This window comes from Nomia melanderi, chromosome 9 (genome assembly GCF_051020985.1).
Source record: "Nomia melanderi isolate GNS246 chromosome 9, iyNomMela1, whole genome shotgun sequence".
Lineage (NCBI taxonomy): Eukaryota > Metazoa > Arthropoda > Insecta > Hymenoptera > Halictidae > Nomia > Nomia melanderi.
Genome location: NC_135007.1, coordinates 12163701 through 12187144, shown reverse-complemented (window position 1 = coordinate 12187144; position 23444 = coordinate 12163701). Strand labels below are relative to the sequence as shown.

The window sequence follows — 23444 nt, the reverse complement described above, 5'->3', positions numbered from 1 at the left end:
CTCCCCGATTCAACAACCCCGAATCCTCTTCTCAAACATTAAATCACAGACGAAACACAAAGAAAAGGTATTCCTGGAAGGGGACACCTAGATCTAACGTCGCCCCGAATCATTTCAGGTATCTCTCGCGCTGGGCCTGGAGGCTGGCGGTTGGGGCGCGCTGGTGGAGCGGTCGGGCGGCAGCGGCGGATGCGGTTCTCTGTTGGGTCACGGCGGTTTCGCCGGTCTGGCGGGGTTGGCGCGTCGCTGCGGCGTCTGTTTGGCGACGTTCCCGTCCGCCTGGCTACTGGAACGGCACGCGTTACTGCAGCACGCAGGCCAGGCGAGCGACGACAAGCCGTTCACCTGCGAGCAATGCGGCCAGCGATACCGCTACCGTTCCGCGTACGTGAAACACCGGGAGCAGAACCATCGCGCCCGTTTGCCGGCCGACAAGCTGTTCACCTGCGACGTCTGCGGCATGCAGTTCAGGTATCTAAAGTCCTTCAAGAAACACCGGCTGAACCATGCGCTGGAGCGGCTGCAGCGGGCCCCGGAGCCCCAGAGTAGCGCCATGTCGGTGTCCGCTGCGGCAGAGCGCAGCGATCAAGTCTCCAGCACTGGAGAACCGTCCCAGATCGAAACAGGCAGCGACACCACCACTAATCCCGGGGAAGAGGAGACCAGAGGGACCTTCGCAGAGAACACCCGCGAAGAGAGCGTCTCGGAGACGACCAGCTTGCAAGAGAACCCCGGGGAAGCTGTCGAAGTCCAGATGACCGAGGCGCCGGTAGCTAACGAGAGAAGTTCGGCCGGTGGTGGCAGCGCTAGCGAGGTAGGCGACGCGGATGACAACGCGGTCGACGACGACCGATCCGAGCCGGCCGAGGCGGTGATCAGTCTGGCGCGCAGCAGCCACGAGGTGGACAGGCGCGAACGGCGGTTCGCCTGCCCGTTCTGCGGCAAGTGTGTCCGGTCCAAGGAGAACCTGAAGCTCCACGTGCGCAAGCACACCGGTGAACGGCCGTTCGTCTGTCTGTTCTGTGGCCGCGCGTTCGGCGGCAAGAGCGATCTCACCAGGCACCTGCGTATCCACACCGGCGAGAGGCCGTACCACTGCGAGATGTGCGGCAAGTGCTTCGCCAGGGCCGACTACCTGTCCAAACACCTGACCACGCACATACACCAGCGCTGAAAGCGGTTCGGGGCACGGTACCGGGACACCCTTGGCGGCTCTTGATCGGCGTCCCTCTGATCAGCGATGTCCGGGAGCCAGATGGCTCCTCCTCTAACGCTAAACTCGATCCGTGTCACGCATTCACCCCATTTGGGAGCTATCGCTGCGAGCTGCTTCCGTGGACCCCTCGGTGCAAGCTGAGACGATCACGCTAGTATTAGATTTTGTACTCTCGCGTGGTTGGAATGAATCTCGAACGTGGGCGGAAGTCGCAGCCAGCTGCGACGCCCTCGTTCTACGAGGGACTGCATCGAAGGGTCCATCAGCTTCTTCGAGACGTTCGAGGACAGAACGGTTTCGACGTGGAACGAGTCCATTCGCGCGCTTACTGATTACGAATTTTTAACAATGCAACTAAAACGTAGTGGTTAATGGAAGTATGGAAGCATCGCTGATGAACGCCAGAGCGACGCTGCATCGAGAACGTCCAAGAGGTTGAGGGGTGGTTTTCGACGGTAGATTGATAGAGGAGATTTGTTGTTTCCTAAGGATCCGAGGGCTCGATGGTGGGATATATTTTCGAGCCCGATTCGATCAAAGGGAGTCCGCGAGAATTTTCAGCCCGCCGGAAGCTACCCTTCCGAGGTCGTTCAACTTGGAACAATTCCACGCGTTCTTTCCCCTCCGACCGGTTTTAGGACGGTTTAAACGGCGGGAAGGGGGAGAAGAACGCCGCGAACTGGGACGGGACGAGACGAGAACCGCGTTATCCATCCAGCCGTTGGCCCAGCGAGACGAGTCAATTACGGGGGAAAGAAGGGAACGAAGTAATTCGTCGTCGACGGCGGCGACGAGGGAAACACGTGGCTGGCTTTCGCCCGGCATCGGAACGCGAGGTGTCTCGCGTTACCACGAACACGCACGCTCGCGAAGAGGAGAGGAACGAAGAGAGGAAGATAGAGAAAGTGGACGAGGACGACGAGGAAACGGAAGACGAATGGAAGAGTAAGGTTTCTACATAACGTTAGTGTAACTAACTTGTGATAAGGATTCGAAACCAAAGAACGCATCGACGCGGCGGACAAACGTCGACTGTAAACGGTTCCTTCTATGTTCCTTTTGTTTTTTGTTCTGTTTTTGTCCTATTTGTTTTCGTTTTTGTTGTTGTTGTTGTTGTTAATGATGTTGTTATACCCTTCGTCTCCGGGCGGGATCGAAGACCGATATGTTCGAGCGCGCTCGACGCGAGTTTTGCATACTGTGTGCAATACCAATCGTTTTTCTGTGCGACATGCTGTCTCGTGCACGTCGACGTTCCTCGAGGAAGTCCCGTGTTGCTACAGGGGATTCTCTTTTTTTCCCTTTCTCGTCGGTTTGACTTCGTACATTGTGTCATGCGGTAATAAGTTACGGTTATTGATCTGTGGGAAAACGTTACGCGCGGGTATTTCTGGTGAACGCTTGGCGGATTAAAAATTATACTTCGTTAGAGGTTTACTTTATGTTTCAGCGAAGATTTGATTTCTCCATGTTTCAATTATTCACGGAATAGTCAATTATTTTCGAATTGGTTATTTCTTGCTGCGAGATCGTTTAATCTTTGATGAGGTTTATTCTAATATTCATGCGATGTCGGGTAATTTCCGAAATTCGAGGCGACAAGCTTTACGTGTCCATTATAGAATATCGAAGATGTATTATTTAGTTCATCGAGGGTATGTTAATATTTGATTTCCTTTAATATTTCCTTGATGAACCGGCTACAAGAATCCATCGAGGAGGTATCCCCAAAGCGAAAGAGAGGAAAATAACGCGCACGACCGACTTCCTCGCGGAATGTGAACACGACGTTGCTATCGAACGAAGGACCAGTCGTCCATGGCGGCGCCGTCCATCCGGGAAGCGTCGCCGGTGCCTTCGAAAACACCCGTATCCTTTTTAACGCGGCGACAGAGCAATAAAACGTCTATTTTCGTTCCTACAGTATGCGACGAGTGGAAAACGAAAGAAAGAAATTCGTGATTTAAGTTGGTCGTCGTGAGCCGCGAAGCAGCGTCTTGTTGCACGGTCTACAACAGTCCTTCGAGCCTCTTTCTTAGTTATTGTCCACGTTCTGCTGTCCACACGAATGTATGTATAACATATGCATATGTATATCTTCAGTGTGTCCACAGGGTGCATCGTGACCTATAGATTCTGTGTTGGATTCCACACAAGTAAAGAACAAATGAAAGTTCATAGTAACGTCCATTCTGCTCTGACATTGTTCACTCTCTGCAGTTGTCTCTGTCTTCCAGGAGTCATCTACACTTCAAAACGACAAAAATCTCTGTTCCCTAGTTACTCAGCTGTAAACGTAACAACGACGAATGAACTTTCCAATGAACAATTCCAAATATAGTTCATTCCGCACTGCTCCATAATAAAAGAATTCAACTTTCAAAGAACCCGAGCCGAAACGATTCCATCTCAGACAAGCTCGATCTGATCAGAACATTACCGAGCAATTTCCACGAACCTAAATAAGCAAATAGCACCGCGAAAGGGTCAACTGCAGCTCGGGAACAAAGTCGAACAGGACGAACTACTAACTTCCCTTTGAACTTTCATTTTTCATCGTTTACGTGGCCCGAATCCATCACCGAAGTCACGCCCACGCATTACGGCGCTGCCTGTGCACACACGCACACGCGATAATGATACATTGTCCAGTGAATGCGCGAGCGCAGAACGAGAGTGCCGGCTCATTCTCATGGGACTGGTTTCGTAAGCGATCGCGTGTCTCTCTCGTCCCGAGCGAGGCAACCGGGTACCCGTCGAAATCCGCAGGATCGCGGACGTTTACGCTCCGCGGCCGTTTCCTCGTCCCATAGCCACGGAGATCGCGATCCTTCCTGGGTCGATGACTTCCGGTCAACCCCGGGGTCGGAGTTTACGAGCGAACGAGCACTCCCGTTTCGAATAATTTATTAACACGTCCGCTGCCGAGCAGTCCAACGATTCCTTTCCGCGCGACAAGATGTCGCAGCGTAATGACAGAATTTCGATTCATCGAACGACCGCAAATAACCGCCGTTAACTTCGCAATACCGCGCGCTAAACATTTAAAAAAAGAAAAATACCGACAGAAAGAAACGTTAATGTTGTCGAGTGAAATTCCGAGTGACGCCAGAACACGTCATCGGCAGTGAACGTGTAAACTCGTCCCACCGGTGGACGTCGACTCGATCAAACGGTGAATCTACTGGGCCGATCGCCCGGACCGACGGCGTATCGACCGGCGCGTTATTCCGTCTTCTAAAATAGAGATTAATTAAGGATAAGTACGATAATGAGAACTACAGCGATAATTGTTGCAAACGTGTGCCGTCCCAGTGCCAAGTCTCGTTTACTTTCGTGAAAGTTAATCGCATATATAGCTTGCGTCGGTCCTCCGTCGTCCGGTTGATCGGTTGATCCCCGTCCGGCCAAATATTTGTCAGTTCCGTGCTGTTGATTGAAAAAAATGTGATCCATGGAACCGGGAGAACTCGTTCGGGCGGAAATGAAATCGAACGAAGAATGACGAGCGTTGACTCGATATTACGAAGTGATTTTTGGAAGCGGGACGCGATGGGTTTTCGATCGAGATATTTTATTCCCGCGCGCTGTTTCCCCGTTTCGGTTGCTCAAATTTTGGTACCAGCGGCGCGGCGACGTCGCGTTCGGTTCAGCCCGTTTGCCCTCGATTCGCTGGCCGCGTTATTTGAACCCCGACGCTGGATAACATCCGACCCGGCGATTCAACATTGACGTTAATTGCTCGGATTGGCGGTTCGCGTTATTTAAAGTGGAAAATATCCACGCCGCCGATGATTTTATCCGTTTCCATCGGTATTTTTAGCGGGCCGGATGTGTATCGGTCGGTCGCGACGAAATAATTCTGTCGGTCTTGATTAACCCGCCGAACACGGTTAATCCCAGTGTTCCTGGTTTAGATCTAGCGCGATGACCCGTTTTATAAATATATTATGCTTAGATTGCCACGTATTCGTTCGCAGTTATTTCAATTTCAATTTGCCACGGGTACATTGAACCATCCGCGCCGTTCGGAACGATTGGAACGTCGGTTTCAATTAATCGCGAGTCGGCGTAAAGAAAACGAGTAACAGGAACTTCCCGCTAACCGAGAAATCACGTTGACTGCCAAAGCGGCTCCGCAAATCGAGGCGAAACGAAACTAGTTAATTTATTAGTAGAGACACCGAAGAGTTCAAATCTTTCGATAGGAAAATTACTTTTTAGAACCATCTCGAATCTCATGAATTTTGACGATATTCTCAATTCCCTGGTAAATCGAGTGACCCGATCGTTGAAAAAGGATCTTATCAACAATAGCAGTGAACTTATCAACTCAAAAACAGACGAATCGCGGGTAACGATACCGGTATCCAGCGAAGTTGGCATCTCGAGCACAAAAGGCTGAACGTTCCCGATCGTCTGCGGCTTCGTGCCAAGTTCCGTCCGCGGAACACTTCGCCCGCATGAATCCCGCGCGGGGAAACGGGGCCGTCGGAAACTCCGCGGAATTTCTGCCGCCCCCGTAACAGTGTACAGATTCCGTCGGGCGAGCGTAGGGCGAGTTTGATACCAAAGAAAGTCCCGGGAGACCGACCGGCGGACGAAGAACAGCGGTTAGAGCAGTGATGCACAACCAGCGGCTCGTTTTCAAATGCTTGCCTGTGGATTTCTGTTTTTGTACTTAACAAATTGCCTGCTATCGGTTATTGAGCAGTTTGTTAAATATTAACACTTTTCGATCGAATGCTACCGTAATTCGAGCTTTGATATCCAAAATTGGAAACTGGACATTAATAATTGACTTCTGCAAATATCGAGAGATTGATATTCGGCTTTTAGTATTAAAGACTGAATTTAAAATATTGATTTTCTAATATTTAATGCATTTAAGCGTAATTCAGTTTTTTGACGGTTAGACACTTTTCGCTTAAAAAAGTTGAATGATCGCCTAAGGATTCTTTAATGGAACTTTCAACAGCAGCAGTAATTACAATTTTGAATCAGCAGATGGTATTGAGTATTTTAATCTAATCATTATCTGAAAATTGTCGTTTAAAGGAAACTTTCGAGTCAACTTTTGAGAACAGTGCTTTAATATTCGGTAGGTAAAGTGTTATCAGCAGGCTGCACAATAAGAGACATTCATTTTCACGAATCCAATTTAAAAAGCTAATATCGCAGGCAGCCCTCCACTCACAAGATGTTGTGCATCACCGCGCGATCTTGCACCTTACGAAATCAGCTCCCCCGACCCAGTGCAGAGCGTTTAGTCCTTAGCTAGTAATCACGACGTACTTGCTGCTGCGCGCACGCGCATGAAACGAAGAAAAGTCGAATAACGAAGGTGCTACTTAAGAGAATATAAGGGTAGATCGCAGCTCGGCCGGAAGCGGACGAAGGATGATCGATGGGGATGGATTGTTCACGGTGCCAAAGAAAAGACTAAAAATGAACGTCCGCGAAACTCATCGACGTTAAAGAAAGAAAGAAAGAAAGAAAGAAAGAAAGGAAGAAAGAAGTACATACAGAAAGAAAGAGAAACAACAGAGAATCGAAGAGAACAATTCCTGAAGTTCTGAAGTTTCTCTGGCAGGAAGGAGGAGCCGGCGCGGCGCTGCGATAGGCCTGTTTAGTCGATAAATCGCGTATTTAATATAGTTCTGTCGATTAAGGCTGTAAGTTTCGATCGTCGACGCGCGTCCCTGAACGAACGATCGGCAAACGACGTACAGGCGAGAGGAACCGCGACGATCTCCTGTCAGGAGACGCCGCGAGAAACACGAACGATGGAGAGGAGAACGCTTAGCGGGAGGAAAGAAATCTATAACTAATATACCGAGAACGTGTCCAACGAATGTCAACGAGTTTCAAAGAAAACGAACAACCGGGATGACGCACGCCGTTAGTACGTACGCGCGTGCACGGGGGTGGGACGGGGATAAAAAGAGTGGGAAGGAGAGAAAAAAGAGGAAACGAGCGAGAAGGGGGGGACGAGGACGAAAGGGAACGAGACTTTTTAATTTACGCCTGCTCGTTCAACGCGCGCTTGAAACGTCGCGTCGGCCGACAGGTAGTACCCCGTTCCCCGTTGTCCGTCTCCGCGCGATCTCGCGCGTGATTAACGATCCAAGGATTAAGGAAAATAGTTCCATGACGCCTGATGCCTCTGTTAGCTTTTATATTGCCCGGCGAAGCTGCGTGTCCGCCCACCAACGTTCCATTTCCACCGCACGCCAAATTTACCGCGTTATGGACGGCCGAGGGAAGCTGCAAATCGTTCTGTCACTGAAAGACCGGCTGCGCTTGACGTTTCCTGCTCCGACGTGTACCGCCGGCTCCGCTGCCCGAGGACCGAATCCGATCCTGGAGCAGTCCCGATACTTACGAACCGTGCCCGGGGCGGACGAACAGATTTTTCGTGGGTTCCCGCAGTTTTTCGCGGATAGATCGTTACATTGTACGCAGAGTGTGTCGAGACGGGCGAGGGTTCGCTGGCAGTTAGATAGAAGAAAGGAATTTCCTTTTTAGATAGAACAGAGGAAGTTTGGCATACCCTGTGTATGGGATGGGGATTTAGATTTTGTAGATCGGGCATTTCATCTATGATGGGGTAGTAAATTGAGCGGGATGCTTGCTAGGGGTGGTGTTACGTTAAAAAGCGAGTTGGAACGGTGGAGAGGTTTTTTTTTTATAGGAGCATTGGTTTCTGAGGTAATTGAATTCGAAAGTTTGTACGGTGGAGTGTGCGAGAAGTAGAAACGGCGAGTCATGAACAGACGTCGGTCTAGACTTGTTTAAAAGCGTGGTTATCTCAGAAACGAAGGGTCGTATGAAGAAATGATATTCCACGTTTTCAATTTGCTTCTTTCTCGTAGGATCATCGCCGACGTCACGGTTTTGGGAATACCCTGTGCGTAGGTAGTTTCGGTGAGACGATAGGTAGACAGAGTTTAGATTGTTTCGTTTGTTTAATGTTTACATACATTTTACTAAGATTCCTGATTATACAGACGTCGAACGGATCTTTTCGTAATTCGTACCTTGCAACCGGGAGATCGATCCTATTGAAAATAATTAATTCGGTGTGTGTGTATATATATATATTATACGTATATGTGTATAGTTTCGTTTAGGAGAAGGTAACTATTAGTCGCGACAGGCCAGTTACACTGGCTACACTGATATATAAATGCATTCTCCGTGTTTTTAAGTTTAGGTATTGGAACAAAAGGTACCTTGAAGAGAAAGAGTTGAGGATCTTTATAATTCGCGACAGCTTCGCAGAGGTTCATGACTCGCGGTCGAACGGATTTTCTTTGTTTCCTGCGAAAGGTTGGACTGTTTAAGGAACGAAATATTTTTGCTGAATTGAGGAGTAGAGTGATCAATCTTTTACATAGAAAGGATTATATTATATTGAAGCTGCACTAAGTTAAGGTACCGTGATATTTTTGTGATCGCAATTATAATTGATTCCTTCCGACTCGTTTTCCAAAGTGTTTTTAACCATGTATTTTCATCCTCGACAAATGATCGTTTCTTAAACAATTCATTGCGAGACGACACGTCGAAGTAAATGATATTTTAAAGCGGGAAGTCGCGGGATGTCCGATTATCCTGACAAATGTCATCCAACGAGACACTCTTTCTTGTAAAAATATTTTCTAATCTGTGATATCGGTATAAGACGAGATATATATTCAGTATATTTAGACTATTCAGCTGGAGCAACAAGTAGGCGAGTTAGAGTCAGTTTAATCGTAATATTTGAAAGATATATTTTTTATATTCACTTACATCGTTTACGTCCTCCTTTTTTATTCTATTCGTATTTTCCGAATCAGCAACGATGTGTTACAGTTCCTATCGCGGATGCTAACACTTTTAAGTGGGGTTTACACGTTCACGGATAAATATTAATAAATCGTTGGAATTTACACGACCAATACCGCGAATAAACGTAAACTTTCCGCGCCGCCGAGCGGAATCGCAGCCACGGCGATCGACCGTTGAAATAACGCGTTTGGTTTTTCGCGAATCGGTGAAATTGCTATTGCAAACACGTCGTTACGGTCAACATTGAGAAACGAACCAAATGTACATAACGAAGGGAACGATAATTATGTTAAGTAAAATAATACAAATGATTCGTTTGTCTTCTTAACAGAACCGCGTCGCGCGCGTACTCACTCGTCGGACGGAACATTCGCGCGACGCGTCGAAATTCGGACGCCTGACAACGAACATAAAACTCATATGTTCTTGCGAGATGAAAGTAGCGAGGTATAAATACCGTAGAATTAATTTCCCTGATTAAGAGCCAGCGAATTGTTCAGTCGATTCAAGTTTCGTTCGTTTCTTTCGCGTCTTCGAACAGAGATTTCTGGCGTTCGCTGGGAACGGCTCGACGAATCGGAGTTTGCCAACGATTTTTAAGTGGCTTAGTATTCGTCCGAAAGTTCGATCGTAAGGTGCGCGTGTTATTTAAAGGGATATTTTCATCTAGTTACGTTTACATTTATACGCGAACGTCGATCAACGCTTAACGATACATGTATTTTACCTATACGCGTATATAACTAGCGATAACGACAGCAACAGTGATAATACTTTATAACGGCCATTAACGATTGTGATATTTTAGCGCAGACTCGGGTTTCAAAGCAACTTTTATTGTCTACCGCCGAGAGTGAAAAGATTTCGTTTACTGTGATGATAGTCGAAACGAAACGGGAGCCGAGTCGGGAATGAGTTACGGGAAATATGTTTTATAGCGAATGTGATTCTGATGTTTTAGCGTATTTATTACTAAGGTGATTCGCGACGTTACTGTACACCTTTATTACACCGGTGATCACGTATATACTTTAATGGACCTCGATCTGTACAAAACGTAAGACTATAGGCGGATTGTATAATAATAGATTTTTATTGACTAACGTTCGCTTTTACTTATGAAATATCGCTCGCGATATTTACCAATGGGAAAACAAGGAACTAGCAAACTTCGTCTGGCCAATATCGACGGCCGATTTATTGACCAAGGAAGATTAGATTCGGTTTTTAATTTGCCAACACCGGGGAAGCTGAAACCGTCAGGTTTAGCTCGCTATAAATCTCGAATGCAAACGCTCGTGGGATTCTTTCGATAAGTCTTCGATGATAAAACCGTGAATTTTTCATATTCGAGACGAACGGATCCGAAAGAATCAAGTCGAGACGAGGGGAATTCGTAAATCGGTTTCTTTATCGCTTAGGTTTTCATTGGCAACGAACGACTGCGTATTTCTGCGGAAATTTCAACGCTTTCCATTGGGATTTAGTTCTCCTGACAGCAACGATTGTTTAGGGTTATCGTACACGAAGTTTTCTATTTGCGATAGTAGCACGGTTACACAGAAATTGTTCGTTGTATTCGAGAACAAGTACTTCTGATTTTTATACGAAATCGTAACGCGTATATTTTACATTCATTCGAAAACAGAGGGTGGTTAATTGATTTCGAACGATTAGTTTCTACAAGGAAACACGGACTTGTCTACTCTCACTTCGAAAAACTGCGAAACCTACTGAAACGATCTGGCGCCTCGGCGAACATCCATTATCCGATGTTTCATTACTTCTCGATACTCCAACGAAACACCTATCACCGCATCACGGCCCCGTAAAATCAAATATTCCAAAAAAACCCGCTTTCCGAACCACAGAGTTCATCCCCGAATCTCAACTCGACATCGACAGTTAAACAAACCCCTCCATCAAACTCCAACCAACGCGAACATTCAACAACACCCCGTTAAACCCTCCGAAACCATCGTGCATCTCCATGAAACTCTACGAGAGGCATAAAATCCGCTGATCACCGAATAAAGGCGAAACGGTCACGAAACCGGACCAGGCACAGTTCCGTTGACCGATCTCCTTTCCCCGCGGGTCGACGGTGGTCGCGTCGATATCGAGAAATAATGCATCGGGTCCCCGTTTTAAGCACGTCCAAACTTACGTCGGATTCCAAGAATCAATTAATCGTGACGGTGCACCCGGTGCGCCGGTGTTTGTGCGCGCGTGCAGCCGGTCGGAGGGAAACGTGGAAAGCCCGGGTAGCAGGCGAGAGGAAGAGGGACGGACACGGCCGACAGAGAAGGACAGGGAACGACGGGGGTGGAAAGGGGGACGGGCACGGGCGAGTGTGCGACTCGGCATCACGTTAGCTCGCGTGATACCCAGTCGTCTTTCAATCGAAGTCAGTAAAACGTACCTCCGAAATGTGCACGGCATAATATATTCAACGCGATTGTGCCCCGGCACAAAGGGGGATTACTTTCGCGTTTCCGTATGTGTATGTATGTATGCATGTATGTGTGTATGTTTGCGCGAGCGTGTATAAGTGTGTGTATGTATGTATGTGTGTGCGGCACCCCGGCACCCCGCGGCCGCGGTTTTCCATACGGTCCGCGTCGCGGGAGGATAGGGGGGGGGGGGGGGGGGGAGAAGCGTGTCGTCGTCGTCGTCGAAGCGCCGCTCGACGGTGCGCTCTCTTTTTTTCCCCGACGTACGTCCGCCGACGAATATATCCGCGTAATATTTTTTTATATTTTACCTTGCGAGTGATATACTTATATTTACGGATATATGTATATATATATGTATGTTACGTACATGTATATATACATGTATGATAAAGACGTATATATATAGACCGTGCAAGTCCGTCTGCGAACGCGGCCTACAGAAGGGAAACCTCGTACTCGCCGGGAACACGCTTCTCTCCGGGGCGAGCGCGCGCGAACGATTTCGCGTGCACCGGATGGAATAATGCACGAGACGCGACCAGTTGTTCCGCGGTAGGAAATTGATGTCCGATAGAACGCGACTCGAGCCCTGGAAATTTCGCTGGGTTCTCGTTCGGTCTCTTTTTTTTCCCAGCGGCGCGGTGGGAGTTGTAATGGAGGTGCTGGCGCAACCCCCGAGGGGATGGTTCTTTATGAAAAAATATGCGGACGCTGGAATTTGATGGGATACGTTTGAAGGGAATCGATCGTAGGTGGTTCGTTCGCGTTTGAATTTGTGATTAGTGGGAATGGTTAGTCGCGGATAGATGTAGTTCGATGATCTTGTTGGGAATGGCTGATCGCCGGTGTAATTTCTACTTTCGGGTAGTTTGGTAGGTGTTGTTGATGACATCGGGAGTTGTTTTGTTTCGTTGGGTGTTGGTTGCTGTTTATGTTAAGACTGTTCCTTTGAAGTGTCGATAGGTTGGTGTGCATTGGTACTTTCATCTTTTTACATTTTTGGGAAATGTATATTGTGTATCTTTGAATTTTTGTGTAGGATCATCCCTTTCTCGGTTGTACCAGGATTCTAGAGATGTTTATTAGCTGAAGGTGTATTCATTAATTGAAAATTGAAGGAGAACCTAGAAGATTCGCCCTAGACATAATCCAGCCAAAGATTCAAATTTCTAAGCATTCTAATTATTCATTCTCTATGAACTTCCCTCTCGATTACACCCTTTCTCTGTCGGCATTTACGAAACCGACGTAAAAGTTGTAACTGCTGGATTTTAAACCGGCAACTTTTCGTCCAATTTATTCGGTCGCACGCGTGAAAATTGAAATTCAGTTATCGCACGGAGAAACCGCCTAAGTTGCGCAGCTTAAATATTTATTCTGGAAGGCTTAACGCGGCGCTGTAGTGTCACAGCGAGCGACGCGCCGTACGCGCTAATGTTTGTGTCGCATTAAGTAGTGGTGCCGATAATTAACGTGTTCGCTGCGATGCGCACCATTGATGATGCATTATTGGCTTTTCGTGTACACACAGGCCGCCTGTCTGCGCACCGAGCGCCGCCGGCGCAGACAGTTCCTGTGTCTCGGATAAGAAGTTTCGCAACAAAAATGCACCCTCTCGCCGTCAATCGAAACGAGCGATTTTTCGAAATTCACGATTTCAAAAATCTCTTAACGGACTGCGGGTGTTTATGCGGTATTCACGTTCGTCTTTTGAATCTTCAGATTTCAACGTTCAATAGTAACCTACTTACTATACATACACTCGAAGTAATGTAAAATTCTATAAAGCTTTGTCGGAACGCTTGATTCACTGCACATTGCATGTTAGAGTATTTTATAAACGCACAAAGATCCGCAGTCCACGACGATTGAAAGGGATATTCCAAAATATTCAATCCGTGCTGAAATATTGATCAACCGCGACGGTTCATTTTTAGCAACAATATGTCACATCAACTTCAACCGGAAATAATTGAATATTTAAGAGGGAGTGTTAATTATTCATGGTTCTCCTTCTTCTTCGCGAGCGAAATTTAAATTTTCCTTGACGCGGAACAATTGGATCGAACCGAACTTCGCGGGTTGCCACTTTCCGCTTGAAATTTCCGGCAGTCCGGGCGGATCGTTGGACAGTCACGTTCGGCGGGGCACGATAGATAGTCGGTTCCATGGAACTCTGAAATTAACCGTGTCGAGGGGTGTCACGTTCGATCATCGGGGAAAAAGCTAAAAGCCATTGGCCAGGCGTTATGGAATGTAATGGGCATTTTAAACTACGTTTAAAAAATGGAGAAAAAAACATTATAGCTACCTATACAACACCAAGTAATATATATATATCTATACAAATTCTAATATATAAATATATATATATATATATATATATGATGATTATGATGATGATGATGATAATGACGACGATGACGATGAAGATGATAATGATGATGATAAGGAGGATTATAACGATGATGATGACGACGACGACGACGACGGATAATTATGATAATATTATATATATATGAAAATATATTTAATGAATGTTCCTATATTTATATTATAAATACGTAATAAGTGTATCATATTAATATTCGATGGCGATTTCAGGTTTTTACCATGGTGACAGCAAAACAAAAAAAAACTTAAATGTCTGTTTAGATAGCGAAAAAGTAACTCCACTGTCGTGTCGACGGTAAACGAATCGGAAGAGAGAAAGAGAGAAAGAGCGAGCGAGCGAGCGAACGAGAGAGAGAGAGAAAGAATGTGCGAAAGAAAAAGAGAGAGAGAGAAAGTGAGAACGAGCGTAGATATGTAAAAGAAAAAAACGGCGAAGTATGCACCGTGAGAGGCAATTAGAGATATGAACGAACGATCTTGGTTTCGAGTAGATCCCGTGACAACGATCTCGAGGGTTGAAGAAGTTTCGATCGGGGTGTGCGCGAAACCGAACGGAATGATGTAATTTTTTCTTTTTTGTTTTTGAGCGGGTCTGCGTGTGTTGGTGACGAGGCGAGGGTCTTCCTATACTGACTGAACGATCAGATGTGATATATGAATAAGGATTAATTAATAATTATTTACTCCAATCGTACATATATACGTACATTTATACACACGCGCACACACACACATATATATATATATATATATATATATATATGTGTGCGCGCATGTGTACACATATACATATATATGTAATTAATATTATTAATATGGTTATGATATACAAACATTATATCTATATATTGTGTATAAGTAGATAGGAACATATACAATGTTTTTAACTGGTTTATCCATGTTCCGAGGATATATGCTAAGTGTATTTAGGTAGGAAGTTGTAAGAATGGTCTCTCGCCGTTAATGTTTAATCGATAGAGACCGCGCGAGTGATTAAGTTCGCGGCCGAAAGAGAACACGACGGCCGGCGGGGATCGGATTGTTCGTGGAGAACGTTTTCGTCCGAGTACGATCGTTAAGCGGTACGCGAGACGCTATTGTTTCCCGTTTTAACCGATTGGCCGCGGGGGTAGTTAATTTGCGTGTTCTCTGCTCAAAATAACGATCTTCAATAATCTGTTCCGTCCAACGATATTTCAATCGTTAGAGTTAATAAAGATTCTGGGAGAAACGCGCGTGCTGTTTCGTAATCGGGACACAGTTGAAAGGTGGCATTCGATGGGGGTTGATTGTCCAAGATGTTATCTGAAGCATCCGAGTCGAACTTCTCACTCGGTCGATCTGTAATGTTACAAAGGAGTTAGGCTCATGATGGATCGAGCGGAGTTAGAATAAACGAGGACACTACGTGTTTGAGAGCACAATTTCTATAAATAAATTATTGTCTATGATGTATCTGAATTCATATTCCTCTTGTTTCAAATATTTCAATTCTTCTTAACGTTCCATTGAAAAGACAACACATAGTTGGAAAATGATAAAAAGGATAATTAAAAGGGTAATAATAGTTTCAGTTAATTCGAAAGATTATCAGTTGAAACATAATTCATAGAAACGATAGAAACATTTCCTTCGTTCTAACTTCGCTACGACATTGAAGAGATCGTAACAACTTCGAGAACCTTTTCGATTAAACAGCACTTCCATGCACGAACATTTGCTAGAAAAAAAAGTATTATTACATCGTACAGTATTTCTTTCGTCCATAATATCCGATCCGATAAGAAATACGATCACGTGATTATTTTGAGCAGCGCGAATGTGGAAATGGTCCGCTGAGCGGAAAGCAATATTAACGTTCCTATTCCTTTCAACGTTCCTCTCGAAACTAAATCTAAATTTCTTCGGAATCTCGTTTAGAAGCAACGATGATATATTCAAGAATGATCCACGAACATCCGTGTCGGTGTCCTCTTTCCCGCGAACGCCCGGCGAGCCGTCCAGGCTCGCGGGTGAAAACGAACACAGAATAAAACAGAAACAATTCGGGAGTGTGTTTCGAGTTAATGCGTTCCGTGCAATAACAGTTTGCTCAAATCCTCGGTGTCCGTCGGTCCGTCCGTACGGAACGACTACTCGTAAGTTTAAAAACCGTCAAGTGTACATTATTCGGCGTGAATGGCACACTGACACGTTACACACACACACAGACACGCGGTTGACACGTGCGCGCACACAAACAAACAGAACAACGACACACACAGAAAGATGTACGGTGTATAGGTTGAACAGAAGAACACGACTAGGGAGAAAGTAGCAGCTAGAGACTAGCTAACTCGACTCGTTAAAACGTAGTCAGACGATTTTCGCGACCGTAGTGGCCGAGAAGAGAAAAAAGAAAAGGTAAAAACACGTGAATCTTTAATCTCCTATTTCGAAACCTTCCTTCCGAGTCTCTCGATGTCTTTTTCGGTGTCTATTCTAAAGAGATTTAAGCAAACTAAAACCTTTTAACGCAAGCATAAGAATAAAAAAAAAACACGCATTAGTATATAAAACGAAAAAAAAAAAACATTTCACCGTTTAGCTTCGTCTGTGTAATAGCGCGTACAATTTGTCGAGAGCATGTGCGAGGGAGAGAGTGAAAGGAGAAAAGCGATCGAGAAAGCGAGAAAAATTGTATAAAAACTGTCTTGGCGAACGATTTCACGACGGCGTTGGTCGCGACGCACGTTTAACGTACCGTCCGTTGCAGCGAACTTGGCACTCACGTCTGAATGGTCAGATTCGAAGACGTACGTATTACCCACACGAATTTTTGGGTTAAGGTAATCGCTCAATTGGATTTCTCGGAGCGATTGTTTCTGGCTGTATGACGTCGCGAGTGCCAAAGTTCGCTGCAACGCACGGTACTTTCCGATTAAACGTTCGACACGAGCGCGCGCGCGTGCACCGGAGAACGGGCGTCAAGCGTACCGCGCGCGCGGCCCTCGCACACCGTCCGCCATTTTTCTTAGAACCGGAACACCGGTGCACGCCGCGCGAACGCCGACCGCCCCCCGCGCTATTTCGGCAAAATTAATCGTAGGTGTGTTTATAGGACCTTTCCTAATCTCTTTTCCTTCAAGAAAACTTCGCGTTGTCTCTAGCAATAATGGAACGAAAAGGAAGGGGAGAAAAAACGAAGATGGCCGCCAGCGTTACGCGACGAGGCTCGATACGGCGGCCCGAGCCGCACTTTTTCATAGATCTTTCTCGAATTAGGCTTGAAAGTAACCGTCGTTTCTCGCTAATTTTGCTGAAATAGAGATCGCCCCCGCAACCCGACCGAGAGAGAGTGAGAGAGAGAGTGAGAGAGACAGAGAGAGAGTGAGCGCGCGCGAGAGAGAGAACAAGAGAGAGAGAGAGAGTGCGAGAGAGAATTTGAAAGTGAATGGAAGATGCGACAACACGGAAAAAAAAGTGAAAAAAGCGTGAAAAAGCACGGGATATGCGAAACGAAGAAAGAGAAAATGGTGAAACAGCGAGGCGACGGGGGGGAACGCGGATCGAACCACGGATCGCGAGGCCGCGTTCCCCCGGTCCCGCCTCCAACTGGATTTGCTCACAACTTCCCCCACCCCACCCTCCTCCTCCAATTGTAGTATTTTCAGACCTCGCCGGTTTTTTCTGAAGCTTTAACGAAAGTCGATTTAGCGATCACACACAAACTCAAACCGGTTCGCGAGGACACTTCGTACGGGAGGATCTCCCGTCGAACGATGATCACGATGAACGGAAGACGTTCCGTTCGTGGCCGTACACACCGTAATAACTGTTTCGTCGTACCTACTGATAGATATTAAAGGGAAAAGAGGAAAAAAAAAATGAACGAACGGTCGTAATGTATAATGACGTTAGGGCGTACAATTAACTGAATCGAGGGGAGGGCGGCCGCTTGCGCCGGTTGCGCCACGGGGCCCGCGCGAAAAAAAAAAGAAAAAACAGAAAAAGAAAATTGAAAGGGTGGAGTGCGGCGGACGAGGCGCCGCCCGAGAAACACGTGGATGTTAGAGATATTTTTCAACTTGTACTAAATGTGATAAACCGATGAATTGACAATGAGCAATCTAACTGTAATATATAAACACTATACTATATATATATATTATATATTATAAATATTATATATATATTATATATATATATATTATAAATACGTGTCTGTCGTACAAGCCGTGATTAGGTTTTACCGTAAACGAAATAACAAAAAAAAAAACTAGTACGTGTTAGCTTAAATGGATTGTACACGTGTGAAAATGAGAAACTGAAGAAAGAGTAACGGCCGAATGATGCGCTGTGGTATATATATATATAAATATATAAATAAATTTTTTCCTTTTCTTCGCGTACGTTTAAGCGGCAAGTGAAAAGATAGAGAAGAGAGAAAGAGAGAGAGAGAGAGAGAGTGAGAGGGAGAGAGAGAGAGAGGGAGAGGGAGAGGGAAACATAATTGTTTCAAGATGGAGGAGAAAAGGTGGTCACGATATCGCATGCCGTCTCGAAATCTGTCCACGATTTTTTTCCACTGACGCCGGGCGCTGTCTTCGTGCCACCAGCTGACTGCGAGACGTAGCCACTCGGCTGATTGATCGATTGATTACTTACTTAATTAATTAATTAATTAATTAATTAGGGAACTCACCGGGGGCGAGCTGAACGTTTTTGCATCCCGCTTCGCGCGACACATGCTCGACGGCGTCGAGTTGAACGCGATTGTTTCGACTTCCTGACGGATATTCTTCTGTTCCTTTTTCCCCTTTTCATTCTGCGGTTAATCGAATGAAATATCGTTGAGAATTTTCGGTGATTAAACGTAAGCTAATATTTAGAATAATTCGATTTTCATTCGGGAAACGTGTGGTCTAAACGTGTAAGGCTAGACAAGAGATTAATCGATAACAAGCTGATAATGGTTTTCGTAGTTAGACGAGACGAAAAGATACTCGAGTGTTAAGGGGAAGAGCGAGTTATGCGTTGATAATTGATAACGCGATGTTGAGTCATTCTAAGATTTCGGGTTCACGCGACCTGCTTGCAACGAGATCCTAAGACTTTGTTTCCGACAGCCCTGATATTGCTGAATCAACGAATTACGATTAAGGAAATCTGTTCCTAGCTTTAAAAGATATTTCTTATTGTAATTGTACAATTGTAAAATAATTGCTGCACGATTTGAAAACGTGAATATCCGTTGCATTCGACGTTCCTTCGAGTAAATAGTTCGCTAGATCCTTTCAATGGGACATCAGCAAGTTATTTCTGATACTTTATCAATCGTAATATTATATTAACGTTTATCGTATTCATACTTTCAATCACAAATGAAGTTACTATTCGCTAGTTTCTATTCTAACTGATCATTTCCCATACATTAAACGTCACTCGGTTAACGCGTACAGAGCAAAAAGAGAAACACGATCTTTCAGTAGCTCAGATCGCGAACGAAAGCAGGATGCAAACCGCTCGCGCGCGGTAACCGCGTTCGATATATTACTTATATATAAAAATAGCCGTTGGTACAAAGTTGCAAGTCCCATTTTAATCCGATCCCATCGACCGCTAGATCGCCGATCGCCACGGATCGACGATCGATCGACCGACCAAGCCAACGCGATCGACGACTATATAATGGCGTGTAATTTAATTCCTAGCGTTCTACGAGCCGCCAGTCACGGCGCCCCACGTCAATGGCACGCTTTAAACGAAACAAAACGAAAAAAAAAGAGAAAAAGGAGGAAGAGAAAAAATGACGGGGATAAAAAGTACTGTGTAAAGAAAAAAAAAAAAATACACTATTACTGGTACATTATTACATTGTAACCAATTGTTGTCTACGATATAATGTTATTTTTCTAATTCATATTCAATTGTTATCGTTAAGAGTGAGAGGGAGTGAATGGACGCGAGAGGGTGCGCGAAAGGGAGAGAGAGAAAGGGCGAAAGAATGAGAAAGGCGAAGCAAGAGCGCACACACACACGCGCGCGATACTTCACAGTACAGCCCACGATGACGAGCTCGAAGCGCAACCCTTACTTCTTTCCATCTTTTTTCGCGATGGAACATCCGGTGCGGACGCGTTCGTTGAGCTTCGTCGTGTAACTCGTAATTGGAGTTTTTTATCCGTCGAAAGATCGATGGGGGATTTAAAATTGAAAGTTCCATTAAACGGAGCGGAATTTATTCGGCGAACGATTAAATTTCGCCCGCTGCCAATAATGATGTTCAACGGTGAGAAATTACTTCGCGAAAAATGTTAAACGGCTCGAGGAAAGTCCATTTTCAGATAGTCACTTTCATCCTTGACTACGCGCGAACTACTTCCGCGATTATTTCCTGGCAGTTGTCAAGTTGCAAACAGAATCGCAATCTATTCGATTAAACAGAGATGTTGTGTACCTCGTGCTGTGTACGATATTAACAACGAATATTAGGTTTCAATACAGTCTGACCAACCGTAGATTCTACTACTAACAGTCAATATTGACTAAATGATCCATTGAAGGAAGATTCGTTTCGAGTTACACGTTTCACTATTCTCGAAGGAATTATATTGAAACTATAGATTTGATTAGTGGAAACAACATAGATAATCGGAAAGCTGTCACGTAACAGTGATACACGTGCTTCTGTGAAACTTCGAAGTGATTTTTACAAGAATATTCGATTCATAGCTTTTTATACATACAATCGTCCATGATGAAAACAGTTCTTAAAGATAGATGTGAGAAAAAGTAAATCGAACTGCCACCACTAGACGATTGCAAATAAAGAAATACGAATCAAACATTTTTGTACCAGCATTCTCGCGATGTTTCGTTAAAATTCATGTATTACAAGCACGCGATAGCTCCTGTAAAGTCTCAAATTCCTAAAGAATTGCAAATTACGAAATACAGTTTCCAATGAATACTATCAAACGAGCTGAAAACAAGCGAACAACGAAAAAGAACGGAGAAACTTCAAACACGAGTTCAAACTGAACCGAAACACGGTTCGCAACGATGATCAACGAATCAGCCGATAGGTCAAGCCCAGCTCTGCTACTCGCCGTCACTTTCAACCCCAAAGTTCCGCAGACGAATGACGCGGAAGCGGAACAAAGCGGTAGCGAGGCGTAACCAGCAGGACGCTGTTGTCGGGTGCCGCGCTGGTCTGTGATAAAAACAAAAAAAAAAAAACAAAGAAAAACGTCGCGGACGCGTATTGTATTTTTTGTAAGGCTCGTTTGTGCCAGATTTGTGATAGCCAAGTCCGCGGCATCCTCGATTAAATGGACGACGATGATGGGCCAGCGTGCCACCGGCGCGATGGGAAAAGAACATGGCGACCAGACGGTTACGCGAGAGGATCGACGGGAATCAACGATGATTACTGGAGTTTCCGGAGTCCGAGGACTTTAAACACAGTTCCAGGGGCCGTGCATCCACTTTCGCGGCCCTCTTTACATCGCATTCTGTTTGTACAGAGCGTTAGAGCATTTATTATAATCTTGCTGCTGGGAACAGTGAAATAGAGGAAGATTAGGGGAATTAATGGACCCGGAGATGTAGAAGCTCCCTAAGCTTCTAGAGCTTTCGGACAGCACGGTTTTTAATCATAATCCTTCTCGGGCTGAGCTTCTTCCGGTTTGAGATCTAATTATTTTAATCTGACGTATTATCTTCCCTGATGAATTATTTTGAAACGATTTGTGTCTAGAACTTTGTGTCGCCGTGATTGATCGGTAGGAGGAAAGATTATGACGATGGAAATATGAAGTTCAGTTGGTAATCAAGGAATAGTTATAATTATAGAATCTTCAGTTGTGAATCCATTTTGATTATTATGCACTAAAGGAATAGATATTTGATATAATTAAAAACATACGCTTTTGTAATTGTAGTTTTCAGTGTCCAGTTTTCCAGAAAGGGAAGTAAGATTAAAGGTATGCAGATTGCAAATCGAAAGAAGAGGCTCCGAGGAAAGGAAAGAAAGTAAACAATGAAAGATGAGGACCGTAATGGGTGGGACGGATTGAAAAGAAATGTCCAGTTAATGGGACACGCGTGAAAGCCTGTAATATTGCACGCGGTACGCCGCGTTTCGGGTTCCATGAGGGATCGGCAAGAAACAAAATGGAGTGCGCGCGTGTGTGTGCGCGCAAGCCACGTGTTGTTGTTGAATCTGGTATCCGCGATGCCAAAGATGTAAGTCATGTAATAAAGTTGTGACTAAGGTATTATAGTAACGTCAATGATAACGATGAACAACGGTGATAATCGTTATTGCTATCTTGTAACGTTTAATGTATATCAGTGTCGTGCAAAAACAAAAAAAAAAAATATGAGCGGCTGAGCTCCTCGGTGTTGTGGGTATACATACTCGTTCCTAGCAACTCGTATGACAATTACTACTCGATACTACTCATAACATTGCATTGATCTACTTTACTCTACGTATTTCAAAGATAAATAAATACATTCTGTCCAATCTCAACGGAGCGTTTTTCTCTCGAACCCCATTTATACGATCGTTACAGCAGATCAACGAGACGTTCGAGATAGAAAAGAAACTAAAATCGTTTGTTTTTTGTTAATGAAAAATATTATATTTCAGAACACTGAATTAACATATGGTATAATTCGTCGAAATTATCGCCTATTCGTAAATGCTTTCAGAAAGAAACAACTTATCGATAACTTACAACTAAACACCGTTAAATGACACTATCGTTTCGTAAGGATTTCAGATAAAGGGAAACGTTTTCATTTCGATGTCGGGAAACTGCATAAAAGAGCTCCTAAAAAAAAGAAGCAATCACTTTATTACTATCTCAACGATCTCATACAGATTTCTGATGCATTCGTAATATTTTACAATCTCACATCTATGTATACTCAGTGTTTTGGACTGCACACTTTCCAGTGTACCTCTGTTACAATTCGACACGTCAAGCATCGGTATTCTTGTCAATATATCATTAGTTGTCATATGCCATGGTACGGAATATATTTAAAATCTATTAATCTCTGATTAAATGCTTCCATTCTTTACTTTTTTATACTATAGATAATCTCTGTCTCTGTATATTATCCTTCCTTTCCCATCTACCTTGTGAAATGCATTTCACGTATCCAACCGCAGAACTCCAGGTAAGATTCGCTACGATGGACGCCAAATATTTTCACCGATCAATCCCTTTTTCCTAGCTACTAATGAAATCTGATTTCCCTAGACGGTACGAACATACATTTTCTTAACGCTGTCGTCTTCGTATATCCTTTACATGCACTTTACATTTTAACAATTGGTCATGGAAAACTGACACCTCGATTAAAAATAATCTGTACGATCTACTTTGCCAGCTCACTGTCCAGTTGAACTTGATATTCACACGCATAGACTCGGTGCGAAAAATATTTGGCAACCGTTATAGACGGCCTAACTAATCATAGGAAAACAAAGAGACAATTGTAATATCGATCATCATACATTCTTACGAAATATCGATTACCATTTC

The 23444-nt window shown here is 44.8% G+C and overlaps 2 protein-coding genes across 9 annotated transcripts in view; one reads left to right on the top strand and one right to left on the bottom strand.

Annotated features, from left to right (window-relative positions):
* mamo (zinc finger protein 628-like) overlaps positions 1-22420 on the top strand; it is a 107606-nt gene extending 85186 nt beyond the window's left edge. For 7 of the 8 annotated variants that reach the window (XM_076370764.1, XM_076370767.1, XM_076370768.1 and 4 more), the window contains exon 4: positions 119-22420. In XM_076370764.1, the coding sequence (XP_076226879.1) occupies positions 119-1174 (1056 nt within the window). In that variant the 3' untranslated portion in view covers positions 1175-22420. The remainder of the gene's footprint in view (positions 1-118) is intronic. The other variant, XR_012999395.1, reaches the window with a different exon arrangement.
* Positions 1-23444, bottom strand: part of Rassf (Ras association family member) — a 78500-nt gene that overhangs the window by 48918 nt on the left and 6138 nt on the right. The gene's annotated exons all lie outside the window — the stretch shown is intronic.